Genomic DNA, 20,373 nt, shown 5'->3' on the forward strand with positions numbered 1-20,373 from the left:
GGTTCTGACAGAAGCTGTGGGCTCAAGTGGTGTGGTCAGGAAAGGCAGAGAAGATTATAGACAGTAACGCCCTCTTTGAACACAGGCTGGACTCCAGAATGCTTCTTTATGAATCATGGTGTATTTTTGTATGGATGATCATTGCCTGCTGGCTCCCGAGGTTGGCTCTGAACCCTGCAGTCTAGCTAAAATCCCCCAACTCTTCCACAGCTAAATTAGCAAAGAATGTTGTGTAGCCTCTTGATCTTTTTGTGTTAGTCTCCAAGCTGTTGCCATGGAAATTGGGTCATCGGAACCTGGGGAGGTGCAACCTGAGCTGTGAAAGGATTGTAGTCCTGTCCCTGGGATCCCCAGAGGCACACACACTGGGGAGGGGCTGAGCTGGGCACAATCAAGCCCTGTGGAGCCTGTTGTACCACCCTGGGTCTCAGCTCTCCACAGGCAGCTGCCTCCTGGGATTCCCAGTTTTTCACCATCATGTCTCCAAAATTCAGTTTTACCTGCTTCTCATTCTCCCCTCCCTGACTCCCCGCCCCCACCACACACACACACACACACACACACACACACACACACACACACACACACACACACACAGCTCCTCTCCACACCTGCACAGGTGAGTATTGTTCAGGACAGCCCTTGTGGCAGATAGCTGGACACCTACACAGCAAGTAGCTTTGGCACCAGCAGTCAGTTCTCCTACATGGCCCTTCCATTCTTCCACAGTTTACCTGCCTTCCCCATTTCTAGAGGTGTTGGCCTGGCCCCACGGAGCCCCCTCCAGATCTTGCACTATTTGTAACCTTGCACTCAATCTCCTGGACTCACCTGGTCTCTGACTGTCCACCTCCTGCCACACCAGGGGGTACGGCTCACCTGCCAGGCTCACCCGCCAGGTGCCCCGTAGTAGGGACAGAACAGTGGTGAGGCAGTGGCCATTTGATAAACAACCTGTGCTTTGAATCTAGGGATCCCTGAGAGCAGGCTTCTAACGTCTCCATCTTCAAGCATCTCCACCTCACCGTGGTGACCGTTCATAAGGAACAGGTGACAGATGTCACAACTGCTAAACACGACAGTGGAGTAAAGACACACTTCCAATATTCAGAGGACTGAGAGGCAGGTGACGGTCATGAATTACATCACAAAATAAAAGGCACCAGTGACCCATGGGACAACTCACTTAAAAGAGCGCCCATGAGCCAGGCGATGGTGGCACATGACTTTAATTTCAACACTCCAGAGACGGAGGTGGGTGGATCTCTGAATCTGAGGCTAGCCTGGTCTACAGAGCGAGTTCTAGGACACCTAGGAACCCTGTCTCAAAAATACAAAACAAAACAATAACAAAAAGTGTCCACGAATCATGTTTCATCTTAACACACTCAGAGGACCCAGAGGGAGACTCGGAGAACCCAAGGAAGAAGAGAACAGTGTCCTAATGTGTCACATGCTCTGCTGGCCAGACCCCAGAGGCCATGCTGCACCAGGGACACCACAAAGCCACGCAGCCCACGAGCATTCCAGAGCTGCTGCGGCACACAAGCCACACCACAGCTCATGTGATACTGGCACTGTCCCTTGGTAGGAACAAAGCTCTAAAAACAGCATTGCTCAGATACCCACGAGCATAACCCAAGGGTGCCCGGGGAGGCAAAAAATAAAGAACTAGGGTAAGTCACATGAGTTGTCAGGAGGGACTCCAGCTCTGCAGGGAGGGGCAGGAGAGGTCTTGTGGTCAGGGGGGTGGGTCAGGAGGTTCTGAGAGAGCTGCGGGGGTGGAGGTGGGGGAAGGTAGCAGGGACAAGGAGCCTGTGTGTGTGTGTGTGTGTGTGTGTGTGTGTGTGTGTGTGTGTATGCAAGGACAGAGGGACTCAGAGACAGGGATGTCACGTAGGGCCTATGAGACAGTAGCATCACCCTGCTAGGGACTGGGCAGAGCCGAAGGAAGGTAAGGGGTAAGGCACTGTCAATCTCAAAAGGACAGTTCAATGGCAGGTGACTTTCTAATCAGAAAACTGGTCTAGCCCTGGGGCTCTGCCTCCTGCAGGCCCGCATCTCTGTGTAGCAGACAAGGCCACCTCTGCACCCAATCTCATGTTACAGGAAACTGATACTGTCAGTCATAAAAGTCAATGGGGACAATTAGGTGAAGAGAGAGCATTGGAGGAGACAGTAGCTGGTCCTCTCAGGGCAGACTGCCCCTCCAACATGAGCTCTGCTGTGCAGTCTCTAGATCGTATAGAGAGGTGTCCACACACCAGGATGGCCCTGTGGACACTTGATGACATTAGCCACAGCAACTGAGAAAGGGTGGGGAACATTGGCAAATAAGTGAGAAGTGGGAACTCTGGGCCCTTTCTGTTCCTAGACAGTGCTAATATTTCTCTGGTAGGTGTCCTCATACGCTGCCAGCAAGGTTAGGAGGTCCACAGAGGCCTGAAATGAGAAGTGCCATTTTCCCAGACGAGGCAACCTCGGGCCTGTGTGACCGTGACGCTGGCAACAGGCCGCCCTGCGGGGATCTGGGAAGGGGAAGGAAGGAGAAAGCCAGGGCTAGGCATAGCTCATCTGGGTCCAAGGATGGTATCCCGTACTGTCTAGGCAGCAGCAGCTGGGATGTGCCCACAGCTGCCAATACTCTCACGCCTCCCTGGTCCACACTCGGAGCTTGCCAGGCAGCTTCTGTGCTGAGTGGTATTCCCCCAGGGTCTTGTGATCGCAGGAGAGCAGTGGTTGACCGTCGTTAGATGAGCCCCTTTCCCTTCATAAAATAATGGCCTGCTATAACTGTGAGCCAAACGTCCTTGTTCGTCACAAAGGATATTAAAATCCTTGCCAGGGTCCCACAGTCAAACTCAGGGCCAGCCTGAGAGCAGGAGCGGGGAGTGTCCAAGACACACATTGGATGACAGATGCTCTGGTCCACAGCCCACAGGACCAAACCCAAACATCCACGAAGCAGCTCCTGCCTGTCCCCACCTAGGCACCACAGTGCCCAGCCAAGCCTGCTACTCACTGTGTTGGGCACACACCTGGCCCGGGGACACACAGTGATGCTCCAGGTGCCAGTTTATGGTGCTGCCATCCTGAGAACATGAAAGCAGGGCCCCCAACCTGCTGTGGCGACAGGGCCATTTCCCTCTAACCCCAGTGCCCAAACACTCCCCGGATGAAGCCAAGCGCTCACAGATGTCCTTGCCTGCCCCATTTGGAACTCTGGATGTCTCCCTGTCAGCCTGGCCAACCCTGGGTCCAGCCTTGGACTCCTTATGACCAGCAATGGTGTTTAAACCATTCCACACACTTGACCAGAGGGCCTAGTCAAAGTGATGAGGTCCACCCCCATGTGTCACCTCCTTGCAGGTGTCACGAGGACACAAGCACTTAGAAGTCACTATTTCATTCAAGTCAGAGCAAGTTTCAGCTCCTGGCACTGTCTTTGGAGAAATCTACCAAACACCCTTTTCTTTCAGAATCTAGAGGTTCAAGCGCCACCCGGCCAGAGTACCACCTGCCTCCTCCCGCCTCCACTGCACAGGCCAAGTGAGCTTTGGCACCTCCTCCCAGGGGCCCCTTTCAGACATCCTTACCTCATGAACCCCACCACCACCACCACCACTCCAGCTTCTCACCAGACCACCACAACAGTGACACGAATTGCAAAACAATTCATAAGCAGGGTGAGGAAGACTGTCTTCCAGGAGTCTGAGGAGACGCTTCCATAGATAACGGGTTTGCTGGGCAAGCATAGGGACTCAAGTTCGATTCCCAGCACCTACTTAAAGAGCCAATTATTGTGGCACATACTCATAACCCTCGGGCTTGGGGTAGGTGGGTAGAGGCTGGAAGACCCCCAAGGTTCACTGGCCAGCCAGTCTAGTCCCAGGTGCCAGGAAGAGACTCTGTCTCAAAAATAAATAAATAAATAAAATGGGGGGCTGGAGAGATGGCTCTGTGGTTAAGAGCATTAGCTGCTCTTGCAGAGGATATGGGTTCAGTTTCCAGCACCCACCTGGCAGCTCAAAACTATCTCTAACTACAGTTCCAGGAGATGCGACACCCTCTTCTGGCCTCTGTAAGCACCAGGAACCCATGGTGCACAAACATACATTCAGTCAAAACACTCATGCACATAAAATAAAATAAATACAAAATTTTTTAATTAAAAAAAAAAACGGAGAGTGAATGAGGAGGATGTCTGATGTCAACACCTGGTCTCTACACATGCACGTGTGCCTTCACACACATGCTTCTCTCACATGCACCCATGCATACAGACATGCACACACACTTGCACCACCATGCATACATGCACAGAATCTTTGTTTTCAAAAACACTACTCCAGTTGGGAAGAACAGCAAATGGCTTGGAGGTCTGGTCTCTGTTTCAGGAGAACGTAGGTTTTTGCTTACGAGGATACTCTTCAAGATAACACTTCAGGCTGGGCTATCTTAACATGGTCTGGCACATCTTACAAAACCATATTTTCAACCGTTTTCACATTTGGAGTTCAGCTCAGAGTTGTCAGAACTGTCTGCCCAAGTCCCAGAGCTGTTCTCTCTCTTTCCTGCCTAGTTCTCCCACGGTGATGGAGCCACGGCCTGTGACACCAACTGTCTCGCAATGCGATGGAGCCACTGCCTGCCACACAGCTGTCTCCCACCGTGATGGAGCCACTGCCTGCCACACAGCTGTCTCCCACCGTGATGGAGCCACTGCCTGCCACACAGCTGTCTCCCACCGTGATGGAGTCACGGCCTGCCACACAGCTGTCTCCCACCATGATGGAGCCACTGCCTGCCACACAGCTGTCTCCCACCGTGATGGAGCCACTGCCTGCCACACAGCTGTCTCCCACCATGATGGAGCCACTGCCTGCCACACAAGCTGTCTCCCACCATGATGGAGCCATTGCCTGCCACACAGCTGTCTCCCACTGTGATGGAGCCATTGCCTGCCACACAGCTGTCTCCCACCGTGATGGAGCCATTGCCTGCCACACCAGCTGAGCCCTTTCTCAGTTCCAGACAGCAGAACTAAACCTGGATGCATCTCTGTACATTGTTTCTGTTCACTGTTCATCTTCTGACAATAAAACAATCCATGTTAAAAACAACACTGAGGGGCCGAAGAGATGGCTCAGTGGTTAAGAGCACTGACTGCTCTTCCAGAGGACCTGGGTTCAATCCCCAGCACCTACATGGCAGCTCCTAACGGTCTGTAATTCCGGTTCCAGGGGACCCAACACCCATGGCAAAACACCAATGCACATAAAATAAAAACAAATAAATTAAAAAGCAAAGCAATACTGGTTCAAATAGGACAATGTCATAAATTCAACACTGTTCCTGTTTGATAAACCTTCCCAAACGTGGACTGCAAATCTGTAAGTGAATCTTGGCTAAAACTCTGAACGCTTTTGCTGACAACAAATTCTCCTGCCCTTCTGTTCACGCCAGGGTGAGTCATGTGGGTGTACAGCTCACCCTGCAACGAAAGCCATCACATTCCAGAAAAATCAGCTGCCCTTGGCAGGTGAGGCTGGCCTACTGGTTCTTGTCATCGGGAGACTTGACCAGTGCCTTCTCCACAGCCTGCTGAGGTATTTGCAGTCCTCACAGAGCCTCATGGAGCTTCTGGCACTTGCTGCTGGTTCTGTTGTTAGTGTGCACTGTGGTCACAGTGAGTTGTGTCTGCTGCCAGCCAGTCAGCTGTGATACCAGAGGCCTCTAGGTTTTCCACGGGCCTCAAGGGCAGCAAGGTTCACCAGTGACCCAGGTGCACACACATGAAATCCCACACATATCAGACAAGGGTCAAGAGGATGGGACTATGCCACTCAGTGGGACCTCCCATGGCCACCTGGGAAGCCCAGGGCATAGAGATCAAGACAACAAATTGGGCACAATGGCACACACCTGTAATCCCAGCCTGGGGAATTGGAGGCAAGAGGATGAGAAATTTATTATCAAGGTCACAAGTGCTGCACGTGGCTCTCAAAAAAAAAAAAAAAAAACCAAACGTGAGCTCTGATGTGAGAGGGAGAAGAGGAGTTGGGACAAGAGAGCCGCACCCTACCACAGGTCATGCAAAAGCTGAGGCTACATCCCCATGGAAAATAGGTCTGAAGTGGCTCCAAGCATCTTGGCCTGTGTATAGGCACCGACTCTGTATAGGCACCTGAGCAACAAGAGTGCCCAAGAGAGCTGGATGGGAGAACATGTCTCACTGCCCTGCAATTAGGTAGGACTCAAATTTCCCTGGCAACAGGCCACTCCACAGCACTTGCAGTGTGAATAGCCGATCTTCATTAAAACCATAGGTAAGTACTCCACGCATGGGCCCCGGGGAATGCAGAAATACCACATAGGTCCGGACTCTCTGAGTAACAATTCCCTTTTGAGAGCGGCCAGTCGGTCTATTCCCTCGCTGCCGCTGCCAGGCTTTTCCATCCTGATGCAAGCTCCGCCTGTTGCATCATCAAGGGAACTGCCAACAGACAACAAAGAGAACCAGACTCAGGGGTCACTAAAGGGAAGCTCTGCGGTGGCTGTGGCCTCCACACCTGCTGAGGCACGCCAGGAGCCTTTGAGTAGGTGCCCAGAGGGAAGCTCTCAGGAGAGAGCCACTACAGGGCTGAAGAATGCTTTGTGTCTGAACGTTAAAGCTATGAGCTGGCCTCAGCGACAGAATATGGAGCAACGAGGAGAGGCAGTGCCCAGGAAGTGGGTCAGTGGGAACAATCTATTCTGAAAACACAGGCACCTTCGACTCCTGGAATGGACTGGATGTACCCTCTTTCCTTGTTCTTCTCTCTTGGATGTCAGATAGGAAACTCACATAAGAAGAAGGCTCAGAGAGGCAGAGGGACATGGCAGCTGCCTGGGGTTCGAGGGCAGGAGAGGGACCCGTGGGTTTCCTTTTGCACCACAGAGCTCTGACTTGGAGTGGAAGGAACCACAGTTGGAAACGCCAGTGTACACAGACAACGCGTGCCAGGCAGGCCATGGCAGTGCATGCCTTTAATCCCGGCATTCAGGAGGTAGAGGCAGGTGGATTTCTGTGAGTTCGAGGCCAGCCTGAGCTACAGAGTTCCAGGACAGCCAGGGCTACACAGAGAAACCCTGTCTTAAAAAAAAAAGAAAGAAAGAAAGAAAGAAAGAAAGAAAGAAAGAAAGAAAGAAAGAAAGAAAAGAAAGAAAGAAAAGAAAAAAGAAAAGAAAAGAAGAGAAGAGAAGAGAAGAGAAAAGAAAAGAAAAGAAAAGAAAAGAAAAGAAAAGAAAAGAAAAGAAAAGAAAAGAAAAGAAAAGAAAAGAAAAGAAAAGAAAAGTCAACACACACAAGCCAGGCCAGCCCCCTGCAGCCACAGGGCAGGGCAGAGGTGGCCTCTCAGGGCAGAGCCTGGAACAAGAACCACCACGCCCCACTGAAAAGGCCAGTCCTCCTTTTCCAACCAAGCCAGCTGAACTGTGCTTCAAGATGTAAGCCCATTAGAAGTGAAGCTAGAAACACTGTCTGTGGTCAAAAGGAAGCAGGGTGGCCATGCTAATAGCAGACAGACTTCAAACCAGAGAAAGTCTCCAGAGATGGAGGGCCCATCGTGTGAAGACAGACGCGGCAAGTCTCCGTGCGTGCATTAAAAACCGCTGCAGAATGTGTGAGGTGGAGACAGAACTGACGGGAGAAACAGATGAGTTCCAACTGTGCCCCCGCACACAACGACACACAGAACGCTGGACTGGAAAGCAGGCAGGACCCGACGTTGCCTTCAAGCTTCAAGGACGCTCCTTGAAGGCAACGGGACACATCCTTCCTGCGAGCTATCAAAATGTACACCCAAACTGATACAATCTAGGGGTCTTGATCGGGTTTATTTTCTCTGCCACTTAAGGAATTAAAAGGCGGGAAAAATTTGAAGCGTGATAAGTAGCAGCAGAGAAACCTCAAGCACCCTAGGCAGAATCAGCACTGGAAAATCGGCGATTATTGGGGGTGGGGAAACACATAGAAAACACATAGAAACAGACCCTCTGTCCCAAATCCAGTCTCGGAGGGGGCGGGGAGTTAAAGCCTCTGAAGGATTTTCTTCCTCTACTCTAGGGTTGGTCAGTTTGAAGAAAGCTACGCTGGTTGATTGGCCCAAAACTATCACGTGACATGTCCTGAGCAGGCCTTGAACTTGTGGAGCCAGTCCATAACCCGGGGGCTTGCTGGTGCAGGGACAAGATTTGTTTTAAGCTGCCAGACTTCGGTTTCAAGTCAGGAGGATGAGGAAGAAGCTGAGGGAGGGGCCGGCCATCTGGGAAATTCACCACTTTGATTTCTTAGCCATGGCCTCTCTCTCTAGTTGTCAATTCAACAGGGAGTCTGTCTCACTCCCAGTCTCTCAAAGCCATCTATCTAAGCAGGAGACCCCAAAATATACCTGCGGAGGAGCCCTTTTTGTTGTACAGTGCTATCCCCCCCTCGAGCAAAACAGCCACCATCGTGACATCAGCTGTGCCTGTGGACGGTTGACATTTCCTCAGAGAAGGAGGGGGTGGGGGAGGTCATTGGAGCCCTCCAGAGATTCAGCCATTTGTATACGATTTTGCCGCAACAGCAACTGGTGGAAGATGGGGTGGTTCTGGGGAGTGGCCAGAGTGTATAGGCTGGGGAAGGTAAGGGGAGGGGGAGGGAGCCATCATCCGTCCTGGGTCCAGACCTTCCAGAACGGCTGCTTTGGGGGAATCACGCACACTCTTGACAATAACCTTTCCCCGATGCTTTCTAAGTAAACCGAATAAGCTCATTGGGTCCCCAGGGTGAATTTTGGTACAGTGGACTTCGGTTTGTCATTAGGACCTGATGAGGAGAAGGCGTGGCATTAGTTAGGTCCCCCTGATGATGAAAATTCTTACTGCACCCCAGCACACCAGGGGTGTCTCTTGCCCTGTGTGCCCTTACGCCTTGATTGTGAACTTTGATTGATTTAAGTATCTATGAGCCGAACTGGTCTGAGAGCTGTTAGGGGGCCTGAGAGCTGTTAGGGGGCCTAAGGTCCCACTGTTACAGGTGCTGTTCCTCAGAGGGGCTGAGTCCACCCTGGCATCCTCTGTAGAAACCTGCCACAGCTGGAAGGGAACCCCAAGTGAACCAGTTCCCCAAATAGCAGAAAATTTTCCAGACATCCGTTGTTGGATTTTTTTTTTTTTTTTTAGGTTAAACTGTTTCTAGCCATCTGGATTCACTGCTTTTACAAGAAAACATGCTGTTAGTCCCTCTTTGCTAAAATACTGACTTAGGGCAGGGATTGACACCTACAACCATGGCCCCAATTCAGGCCTCTGGCTGTCTTTGTAAATAAAGCTTTATAGGCACATAGCCATGACCCTTGGTTGATATAGTGTCTGTGGCAGCTTATACACTCAAAGAGCAGGGCTGAGTACCTGGATGGCCCACGAAGCCAAAGAAACTTCTGTTAGTTCCATTTAGACAACGCTTGCCTTGAAGGCACATTGTTTTTATTTGAGAAAAGGTCTCATAGCTGGCCTAGGTGGCCTGGCACTTTCAAGCCTCCTGTCTTAGCCCGGGAGAGCTGGGATTATAGGCAGAGAACGCCACACCCACGTGCTGACCTATTTTAGATGACCAAAAGCTAACCACGAAACCCAGTCAGAACGATTACAAGTTTCTGACCATTCAAGGACGGCTGAGACCTGTTATCTCTCAAGAGCCGTTGAAACATCAGCAGAGGCCGCTGTCTGGATGCTGTCTCCCAGCCTCGGCCGGGCGAGAAGCCTCTGATCCAAAGGTCTCCCCTGGTCACCGGACTGATCTGGAAGGAGACTGTTTCCGACATAGGTTGACACGATTGCCATTTATTTCCTGTGCAGATATGCAGAGGAAATGTGGGTGTCATCGATTTTATGTCAACTGACCGTTTCTGTTGCTTCTGACCTCCTAAAGGGACATGAATGAAATCCGCACAGCCCTGTTAGGCCGACACCTCACACGCAGTGCTTTATACCAGCACCCTTCATGCCAGGGCAGTGCAGGGGTTGGCACAGACTCTTCAGCCTCCTCACACCCAGCTGCCTTCCAACCCACATTCCTTCAGAGCAGTGGTTCTCAACCTTCCTAATGCTGTGACCCTTTAATACAGTCCCTCATACTATGGTGACCCCCCCCACCATAAAATTATTTCATTGCTAGTTCATGACTGTAATTTTGCTACTGTTCTGAATCATAATGTAAATACTGGATATACAGGATACCTGATGTGCAATCCCTGTGAAAGGGTTGTTCGACCCCCTAAGGGGGGCGAGACCCACAGGTTGGGAACTGATGCTTTAGAGGGAAGAAAAGTGGGTGGACATCACCCAGTAAGAAATCACCAGAAACCCCCCCCTTCCCTCTCCTGCTTGTCATTCGTGATGACCTCTGTCACCCCACCACTGCAGCTTCTGCATCTCCCACCCTGACGAGAGAGTACCAGGGGACTTGAGCCAGGGGCCAAAGTCCTCCTGGCGGAGGGAGGGCACCGCTGAGCAGGGATGGTGAGCTGTCCTTCACACCCCGTCTACTCAGAGGACAGACAGATGGAGGGGCCCTTGAAGAGTGAGGAGGCCGGTGGAAGAGGACTCTGGCAAGGAGCCTGCCCCGGAGAAGGAAGGAGTCGAGAGGAACACACCACAAAAGAGGACACAAAAAGAAATGCCTAGCAGAGGAAAAGCCCCCTGGAGGGCAAAGCGCATTTTGAATCCTGAAGGACACTGGGCTGGAGTGAGGGGAAGGCTGATGGGGGTGGGGGTGGGGGGAGGGACGGGGACGGACGGACTCGGGGGACACCTTGGTTAGAGAGGACCACGCTGAGAAGGGCCAGGTACCCAGGGCATCGCTAATGGCTCGGCTGTGCTGGGGGAGCAGGTGCAGGGGGAGGTGAGCTAAGGTCAGGGTGGCGTCATGGAAGAAGGTGCAGCCTTGGAAGGTGGGCAGCTGTGTTTCCATGGAGGGATGTCAGACATCCACAGCTCCGACAAGCCGGCAGGGCGGACGGAACAGGCCGGCTTGTTTTTTTCAAGTTTCTCATCCTGATGTCTGGAGTTCATCCATCACAGGAGTGTCCCAAGGGGAGGAAACAGAGAGCAGAACCTAAAGGATCCAAGGCCAAGGTCAGAGCTTAGAGGGCAATGAACTTGTAGGCAGCAGTTGTCTGAACCAGTCTGTGGCCAAAAGAACAGAACTGGGTTCAGTGAGAACAGAGAGGAGGTATGAGGTCAGAGAAAGCCGACACAGAGAGCCCACCTACAAGGGCAGCCAGTTCACGGTCCCGTGCTGTGTGAGATGTTGGCTGTCTCCAGTTCAACAGTCGGAACCAAATCTTAAGAGATGGCAGAGACAGCTCTTTCCCGTGGCTGGCAGCATGGAGGCCATACGATGCCTGGAGTCACTGTAAGAGGCTAAACCAGCAAGAGTGTCAGAGCTCTGGCAGCCTTCCTCATGTCCCCAGATGGGTAGACACAGTCAAGCTGTCCAGACATAACGGACTTGCTCCCTATGATGAGAGCTGGCTCCACACACCAGGCACTCCCACACCACAGGGCCTGTACGGACAGTACTGGAGTTGGCTCCAAGACCAAGATCTACGGGGGTCCACAGAAAAATTGTTGTCAGGCCTAGCCACTTAGAGTGTGGCCCTCAAGCCCTACAGGGGCTGAAAAATGGAAGAAAAGGACTAAGAATGATGTCCTCAAGCTAACCACCTCAGGGACAGATCTGGACAGAGGCACTGGACAGGTGGCAGCTGCCAATGAAAAGCCTCAGAACAAAAGAATCTATGTTAATAAATTGCCAGACAGAGGAGAGGGCTGATAAGAATGTGGGCAGGTTGGGGAAATGCAAAGAAAAAATATCAGCAAGGTCTCAACAAACACAGACATTGTATCTTCAAGAGCAAGCAGTGGCCTACAAACTCATGTTTGCTTTCCTTAGGATACATAATCAAAAGTGGAATTTAAGGTGTGGAGTCAAGTGTAGTTCGTCAGCAAAGCAGGCACTTAGCATGTGAGAGGCCCTAGGTTCCACCTTCGGCACCAAGAAAGAAAAAAGATTAGATGCTAAGTCAAAGACAATGGTTTTCATACTTTCAAGATATTGAGATTGCTTTCCCAAAACAGCAGAGCCGTGACTGCTCTGGTCCTCCAACTGTGCCCACCCCGGTGGGTTCCTGAAGCACCGTTAGCAGGGAAGTTCTGCTGCCAGTCCACAGGCTGAGGATAGCACCCCTGTGGCATCCACTCTGGAATCTGTTCCTGTGAATGACATCTATCTGTCCATCATCTATCTATTTATCTTCTATTTATCATCTACCCACCTATCAATAATCTATTATTTACCTATCTATCAATAAGTTATCAGTCAATTATATATCAGTTATCTTTTTATGAATATGTCTATCAATTATCTACCACCTATCAACCTATCTTTCTATCATCTACTTATCTATCAGTAATTTATCTTTCCGTCACCTAGCTGTCTATCATCTATTCTCCCATTCACTGTCATTGCTCTGATGGAGTGTCTATGTCTTTCAATGTTTTTGGAGAGAAGGTCTCACGATGTAACCCAGGATGGCTTTGAACTCATGTCCTCCTGCCCCCATCTCTTAAGTGCTGGGATTATAAGTGTGTATTTCCACACCTGGTTCTTCTTTCCTACCAGTTTTGTTTTGTTTTGAAACAGAGACTCACTGTATAGTCCAAGTTGGTCCTGGTGGTCATCCCCTTCCCTCCCAAGTGCCAGGATTATAGATATGTACCATGAGACCTGACTTTAATTTTCATAGATGCTTAAAAGGTTTTAACTTTTTAAGCTTTGCCATCACACACACACACACACACACACACACACCTTTTTCTTAGTTTTAGTATCTTTTTTTTTTTTTAAAGATTTATTTATTTATTAAGTATACAGAAGAGGGCACCAAATCTCATTACAGATGGTTGTGAGCCACCATGTGGTTGCTGGGAATTGAACTCAGGACCCCTGGAAGAACAGTCAGTGCTCTTAACCTCTGAGCCATCTCTCCAGCCCAGTTTTAGTATCTTACAGAAGTTTTTTGTTTATATGTTTGGTTGGTTGGTTTTTCAAAACAGGGTTTCTCTGTGGAGCTCTGCCTGTCCTGGAACTCACTATGTAGACCAGGCTGGCCTCTAACTCAGAGATCCACCTGCCTCTGCCTCCCAAGTGCTGGGATTAAAGGTGTGTACCACTGTTGCCCAACATCTTACAGATGTCTTACAATGTTCATGTAGTCATATAGTTTAGCCTTTCCTGTTTCCATGTAGGCTAGGAAGACCTGTCCCTCATCCACAGCATCTCAGGTTTCTTGTAAGGATTTGCTTTTATATAAACATCTGTAATTCCCTGGACTCTGACTTTAAGAAACTTCCTCCCACTAATCATTTACAAAGGTATTGAGAGCCCTGTATGGTTCATGCCTATAATTCCAGCATTTGGAAGGCTGAGGTAGGTGGACTACTTCAAGTGTGAGGCCAACCTGAGCTATATAGACCAGGCTGGCCTGTAAAGTAAGACCCACTCTCAAAACAGCAACAACAAAAGTGTAGTACTGATTTTTCACATACTCAAACACAACAAATAAAAAGCATATCTCAACACAGTCCTTTTCTTCCATCTACCTTGATCCTGCTTTCTCCTTTAAAGTTGCACACGAGAGAAAGGAAGGCAGATGCCCCCAAAGGATCCCAGAATCCTTACTCACATGGCCAAAGGTGGAAACAAGCCCAAGAAGGCATCGGTGTACAAGCTATGTGTGTGCATGCATGTGGTGAACACACACACACACACACACACACACACACACACACAATTTATGCCATTAAATTATAATTAATCATGGTTACATGGTGATTAAAAACAGTAAGGAGTTGGGTGGTGATGGTGCATACCTTTAATCCCAGCACTCGGGAGGCAGAGGCAGGCAGATCTCTGTGAGTTTGGGGCCAGCCTGGTCTACAAACAGAGTTCCAGGACAACCAGAACTGTTACACAGAGAAACTCTGTCTTGAAATAGATAGATAGATAGATAGATAGATAGATAGATAGATAGATAGATAGACAGACAGATAGATAGGTAAAACCAGTAAGATGAGTTGTGTGGCTGTATTTCTATGAACCACTTGCAGAGTGAAACCCATCTCTTGGAGACTGCTGGGCCGAGATCTACCCCAGAACTGCACAGGGGGAGGGGGAGGGGAAGGTTCTGGGCTGTGGCTCCTGTGCCCTATCTTGACCATGTTTACACAGGTGCAGAGTTATCAAAACACATGGAACTGTGCCCTTAAAATATGAGGATTTGATTGCAGGAGAATCAGATCTCAGTGAAGCTGCTCTTTAAAACAAAAAACCCTGTTCGCAACAGCAAGATAATATGGAAAATAGCCTATAGCTATTTCCTCAGCGTTCCTTTCATACATATTTGCATACACAATCACACCAAGCATTAAGCACTTTGTATGCATAATTTATAAAGTAATTTTTCTGCTTCCTAGATTTTTTAAAAAAGATTTCTTTTTTTATTTTAAAATTATGTCTGTGTGTGTGAGAGCAAGTGCAGGTGAGTACAGGTGCCACTGACTCTAGAAGCATTGGATCCCCCTGAAGCTGTAGCTACAGGTGGTTGTGAGTTACTCGGTGTGGGTTCTGGGAATCAGACTCAGGTCCTCTGCAAGAGCAGTACACACTCTCAGCTACGGAGCCATATCTCCAGCCTCTGCTTTCAAGATTCTATTAAATCAACACACACATTTTTTTTTTTTTTTTGCAAGGGGGTGCTGGTGGCCCATCCTAGGGCCTGGTGTCTGCTAGGCAAGCACTCTCCAGCTGAGCTCTACCCTCAGTCCCATGGTTTATTTTTGTAAGCTTGCTCATTCTTGACCCATGGTGGGAGGGTTATGTGATGAGGATGTAGGCAAAGACAGCAGTGACTTGCCCATGAACTTGCTGCCAGCTTTGGGGCACCCCAGTGGAGGCTGGTAGAGGCTGGTAGAAGATAAAGGAGGTTCTCCCCACAAAGGTGGAGCCTAGGCAGTGGTCCCAATGCCATGCTTGAGCCCTCAGCACACCCAGACACACAGCCCGTACTCTGAAAGAACTAATGTGACAGTGTGCCTTACTGCAGTCATGGGGAGAAGACCAGATATCAATCACTCCAGGCTGCCTCAAGTTCAACTAGTGACCCACTTAGAGAAACCCCCCCCCATTTCCTGTTTTCAGTCTGCCCCACTTCCGCTCAGGCTGTGGTCTAGAGAAGCACTTGCTGGCTCAGCTTCCTCCAGTGCTGGTCTCTCTCTCTCTTTCCCAAGATTGAGTCCTTATCTCTGTTGCTGGGCACTTGGCAGCCAGTGTGACACCCGCCCCAGAAAGAGTGTGTGCCTGGGTTCAAAGCCTGCTCCTGCTGTTCACCAGGCACCTAGGGAACAAGCAAATCGGCCCATGTTTGCACGTCTAAAAGCAGAATAGAATGAAGGAGTTGATGAAATACCCAGCTGGGTGCACAATGCCCCTAAGGGCCGTCCTGGAATTCCAAGGTTGCCAGCCTCTCACACGTCCTACAATCTGTTTTTGCACAATCCTCTGCCCATGGTTCCCAACCAAGGCAATTCAGGTGTGTCCAGACACACCTGGGGGAGTGGCAGGTAGGAAGTGCCCCTGGCTAACTGAATGAAATGTGCCATGAACTGCTCATAGCCCGCTCGCCTGACTCCACAGACTTCGAGCTCACCTCCCTCTATAAAGTAGGCCTAATTCTTTGGGGGCTGAAAACGGGGAGGGGAGGGAGGGAGAAGGCATCTCCCTTCCCCTCTCCCTCGTAAGCTAGAGTTTGCCAACTTGTTTTTCTACTTCCAGAGAGGTGGAGAGTACCAGAGAAGGGGAAGTGAGCAGGGTACTTTCTGAGGCAGCCTACCCACTGGCCCCTCACAGCCGTCCTAGAGAGGCCGGGTCTGTTGGACTGTTACCAGATGGCTGTGGGTGAGCCTACACAAAAGCAGCCCCACACTTCACAGGGGTGACACAATACTCACGCCACAGAGCTGGCCAGCTGTGGGAGCCACCTGCCAGCAAAAACAAGCAGGCTAAAAGTAGACACTGCCAGCACACCAAACCTCGAATGTGGGCACCAGAGACCACAACTGTGCCCACGTTGACAACAGGCCACGGGTGATGTCCCACCCCACAGCTCAAGAAGCAGAGGCGGGCCCTTCCTGTGCCTTTGTGGCCTCCCAGACCCAAAAGAGGCAGCGCTGGCTCACGGAGTTAGGTTTGCTCAGCTGCAAGCCCCAGCTGGGCCGGTAAAACTCCCCCACCTCGGAGGCCAGTGGGTGTGTACGACACAGCAGAGGCCAGCAGCTGGCACATCCTGAGCACCCCATGCCATCACCCTATCCGAAGCCTAGGCTCTAGGCCGCGGGGGGCTTGCTGACCTGAAACTCAGGTCCCTCAGGCCTAGGCAAAACAGTGGTAAAGTCAGAGAACAAGAGAGAAGGGACTCCGGGAGGGGCCGGGGGGGGGGGGCACATAGGAAGACTTCAGGGTAATCAAGTCCTAGGCACTGAGCCATCCAAAGGCACTCGAAAGACAATGCTGCTTTGATCCCAAGGCCAGCAACCAGCTTGGCCACCAGTCTGAGGCCACCTTAGCCCTACCTACCCAAAGCTCAGTCTTGCAGAGCCTCGCGGCACAAGGTCAGACTACTTACAGCTCCAGCGACCTACAGGACACCAAAAAGCCATTCTGGATTGAATGAGTGAACGGATGATTGACGGCCCAAGCTCAGAATGTCCGCCAGGGAGTCCTGACTCACACTACTCCCACTCTCGACAATTTTTAATAGAAAAAAAAAATCCATGCTTCTCCCACAGGTCCCTTCTCAAAGCGACGGTCAATCCCACTACACCTAACCCTCCCTACCTCCACCATCTCCACCCAGACTGGGTTGACTGCCTCCCTTCCGCTCTCTTCTGTCCCTCCTCTCTCTCCCTGAAGAGGTCATCAAGTCTTTGTAAAAAGTTAAGCTGGATACCACCTTCCAGGGGGTCCCTTGACACCCACAATAAAGGTCAGTGCCCACTTCAGCCAGCCAGGCCGCAGGAGTCCTAGACCCTGTTCTTCAGCTGTTTCCCCCATCAACCTTGACCCTGACACACCCATGCCCTGAGATTCTTCCTGCCTCTATCAGCCTCCCCTCCCATGCACATCAGCCGCCCCCATGTGCATATCACACCTCCCCCCCATGTGCATATCAGCACTCAGTCTCTCCAGGTCTGTCTGGGCAAATGCCATCATATAAGTGAGGCCTGCTCAGCCCACCCTGTACTGGTCAGTGACCGTCCCTTTGTGGCTGACCCTTGATACCTACTCTCAGAGGCTCTTCTCAGGATCCAAGTCCTGACACATTTATCCCCATGTGTCCCTCTGTGCCTCCTTAAATGGAAAATGACCTCCACTGCAGCAGAGAATTCACATGTGTCCCAGGCTAGGATCCCTAGGCTCATCCCTAGCAGGTAGGCACTCAAGGGGCACTTGGAGGGCAAGCTTGCTGTTTGGTGGTAGAGTCTGTGTTTAGCAAGCTCTTGGAGTCCATCATCCCCAGCAAAGAAAGAGGGAGAGAAAACTAAAGCTGGGCTTGGTGGCACATGTCTGTGATCCCAGTTTGAGGCTGACCTGAGCCACACAGGGAAAACCAAAAACAAACAAAAAGCAATGAATGAATGAAATAGAATACATCCACAAGGCCACCCCTGGGTGCCCTCACCCCTGGTGTCCACACACAATCTTCTGTAATCCTCCCTTTAAGGAGGACTTAATGACATCTTTATAAACCTCTGTCAATCCCTAGGCCACCAGGACAGACCTGCAACAAAATCGGGAGAGAGAGGCTCCAGTGTCCTTGTGCCATCTCAGCCACTGCGGGTTCCCGTGTTTATCTAAGCGACTCTTCTCTCAGTCCTGACGACCTCTGAGCAGGGTGCATACCCCAATAGAAAGTCAAAGCCCCTTGCTCAACTACCTAAGCACAGGAAGTCCCTCCAGGGCACTTCTGGCCTTCTCCTGTAGAAAAGCATGTGTCTGTACTTGGGTTCACTGTATTGGAGGAAGGGGGTGACCAGAACCAGTCCTGTCCAGGTGTGCCTGAGCAGCAACAGACCTCCCCTGGGATCCCGCGGATGCTCTGGGGCTACGGACGCTCGCCCTTCCCCTCCCCCTCCAGCACCTCCAGAGGCTTTGTCATCCCAGTTCCTGGAATGTCTGGGCCCTCCGCGCTGGGACGGTTCCCCGCCAGCGGCCGCGAAATTCTGAGACCGCCCGGCACCAGGGCCCTGCACCTCGGATCCCCTGCGCCTCGGGTGCCCTGGCCGCCTCTCCCGGTGCCCCGAGTCTCCTCCTCCCTCCGGGGTTCCCCCAACCCCGGCCTGCCCAAAGCGCAGGCCCAGGGTGGATGCAGCGCCCGGCCCCACCAGCCCCGGACCGCCACACTCACTAGCATCGGGCGCGCAGGGCCCGGTCACCGGGCTCCGCCACCAGCGTAGCAGCGCCCGCGCGGGCTCCAGGCTGACGGCGCAGCGCTCCTGCTTCACCCACAGCACCGACTGCAGCGGCTCCGCCGCCCCCATCGCGCCCATCGCCGCCGGCGCGGCCTCGTCCGCCGGGCGCGGGGCGCGCGGACGCCGGGGGGCGCGGGACCGTTAGCGGCCCCTGCAGTCAGCCCGGCGGAGTCGCGGGGAGGCGGGAGCGGGAGGCGGCGCTGCGTCACCCGGTACGCAGAGAGGGCGGCGGGGACCCGGGGCGGGGTGTGGGGACCCGGGAGGAGGTGACCAGGGTGAGGACAGGAGACGCTGGACTTGGGGGACAGAGAAGGAGCAGAAGATCCAGGGAGCCTAGGCTGGGGAGCAGAGGGGGGCCCAGGAAGAAACGGGAGGGGTCAGAGGGGCCCGGGCGTGGGGAGGGCGATAGAAGCGGCCGGGTGCGCTGAACGTCGCGAGGCTGTGGCTCTCGCTGCTCCTGGGCGCTGCTGGGTCTGCACGCGCGCCGGCCGGGGGAGGGCTGTAATGACAGGCAGAATCCCCAGCAGCGCAGAAATGCTGCCCAGGAAGTCGTGAGCTGGCGGTGGGAGGCTTTGGAACTGCCGGTGTGTGCCCACGAGCGATGTGACCTTGGGCATCCGTCTCTTTTTTAGGTCCTGGTCTCCTGGCGGCTGGGAAGAGTCCTGCAGGCTGGCCCCAGCAGACAAGGGAAGACTAGGAGGACGAGGAGGATGAGGGCTACCTTCCACGGGCATGGAAGCTGAATCTGTGGATGGATGTGGGTCTACAGCCTCCAGAGAGACAAGGGATGGTGTCTTCGTGTCAGTCACTTGACTGTTCCCTTTCTAACAGGCCCAAGGAACTTGAGTTGCTATTCCTGATGCTAATTAACGTGGGACAAGCTCAACATGTCAGCCTCAGGGAGGTCTGTCTCCCTGGACACTCCTCACCCCCCGCCCCTCCAGCTAAAGGGTCCCAAGGCACAGCAGGGCTGTATTCAGCACTGCCCTCAAAGCATGCCCGCTGCTTTCTGTGAAAATTCCATAGGCATATGGACTTGTTCCTTACTGTCTCCAATGTCTAAAATGGTCCCTGCACATAGCGTTATTAATCAAATGTTGGTTGCACGATGGCATCTATTCACATCTGACCAGCGAAGAGTCTGCTACATGGTCCAAGAGTGCAGCTCTGATGTGACAGAGCCAAGCCTCGCAGCAGAGTCTGCCTTCAAGAAGGCTAGAGAGCCACGGGTCCCCCCCCCCCCCAGCTCTGCTGCTGCAGACTGAGACAGAGGGGCTAAGTCTACCTTGCCTTGCTGCTGTGCCTGGTACTGGGTGGCTTAGGTACAGGGCTGATCCTGTCAGTGCCGTCTGCAGGGCAGTAACAGCCATGAATCACTCACTTCCTGGAAGCCCAGCCCAGTTCTAGGCTCCAGGACAGCTCTACAGTATTGCTTAGGCCCAGGCAGAATCCTAGCCCCACCCTTGAGCAAGCTGGACCTGATCTAGCTCAGTGGTTAGTTGTAGCAAGGGTTGCTCCAGTTCTTTCCTTCCGCAGCTGTCATGATCGGGCTTGGAGAATGTGGACGTGAAACTTCTTCAGAAACCTGGTGGGTGATGCCACCACTGTTATATGTGAGGGGTTGTGCCAGGCAAGGGCAGCAAGGACTAGATACTCTAAAACACTAGCCTCTTCTTCTGGACTTCCTGCCCCTTCACATTTAATCATTCAGCGGTTTATTTATTATTGTTGTTATTATTATTATTTTTGACAGGGTTT

General features: G+C 51.9%; 1 protein-coding gene across 2 annotated transcripts in view; it reads right to left on the reverse strand.

Moving 5' to 3' along the window:
- The window catches only part of Cerk (ceramide kinase), a 48,667-nt gene extending 28,658 nt beyond the window's left edge, over positions 1 to 20,009 (reverse strand). Inside the window, exon 1 of one of the 2 annotated variants that reach the window (XM_076556519.1) lies at positions 19,901 to 20,009. In XM_076556519.1, the coding sequence (XP_076412634.1) occupies positions 19,901 to 19,985 (85 nt within the window). In that variant the 5' untranslated portion in view covers positions 19,986 to 20,009. Of the gene's footprint in view, positions 1 to 18,551; positions 18,789 to 19,900 lie in introns of those variants that run through there. The other variant, XM_006986077.4, reaches the window with a different exon arrangement.
- Positions 20,010 to 20,373: the final 364 nt, after the last annotated feature.

This window comes from Peromyscus maniculatus, chromosome 20 (assembly GCF_049852395.1).
Source record: "Peromyscus maniculatus bairdii isolate BWxNUB_F1_BW_parent chromosome 20, HU_Pman_BW_mat_3.1, whole genome shotgun sequence".
In the NCBI taxonomy this organism is placed as follows: Eukaryota; Metazoa; Chordata; class Mammalia; order Rodentia; family Cricetidae; genus Peromyscus; species Peromyscus maniculatus.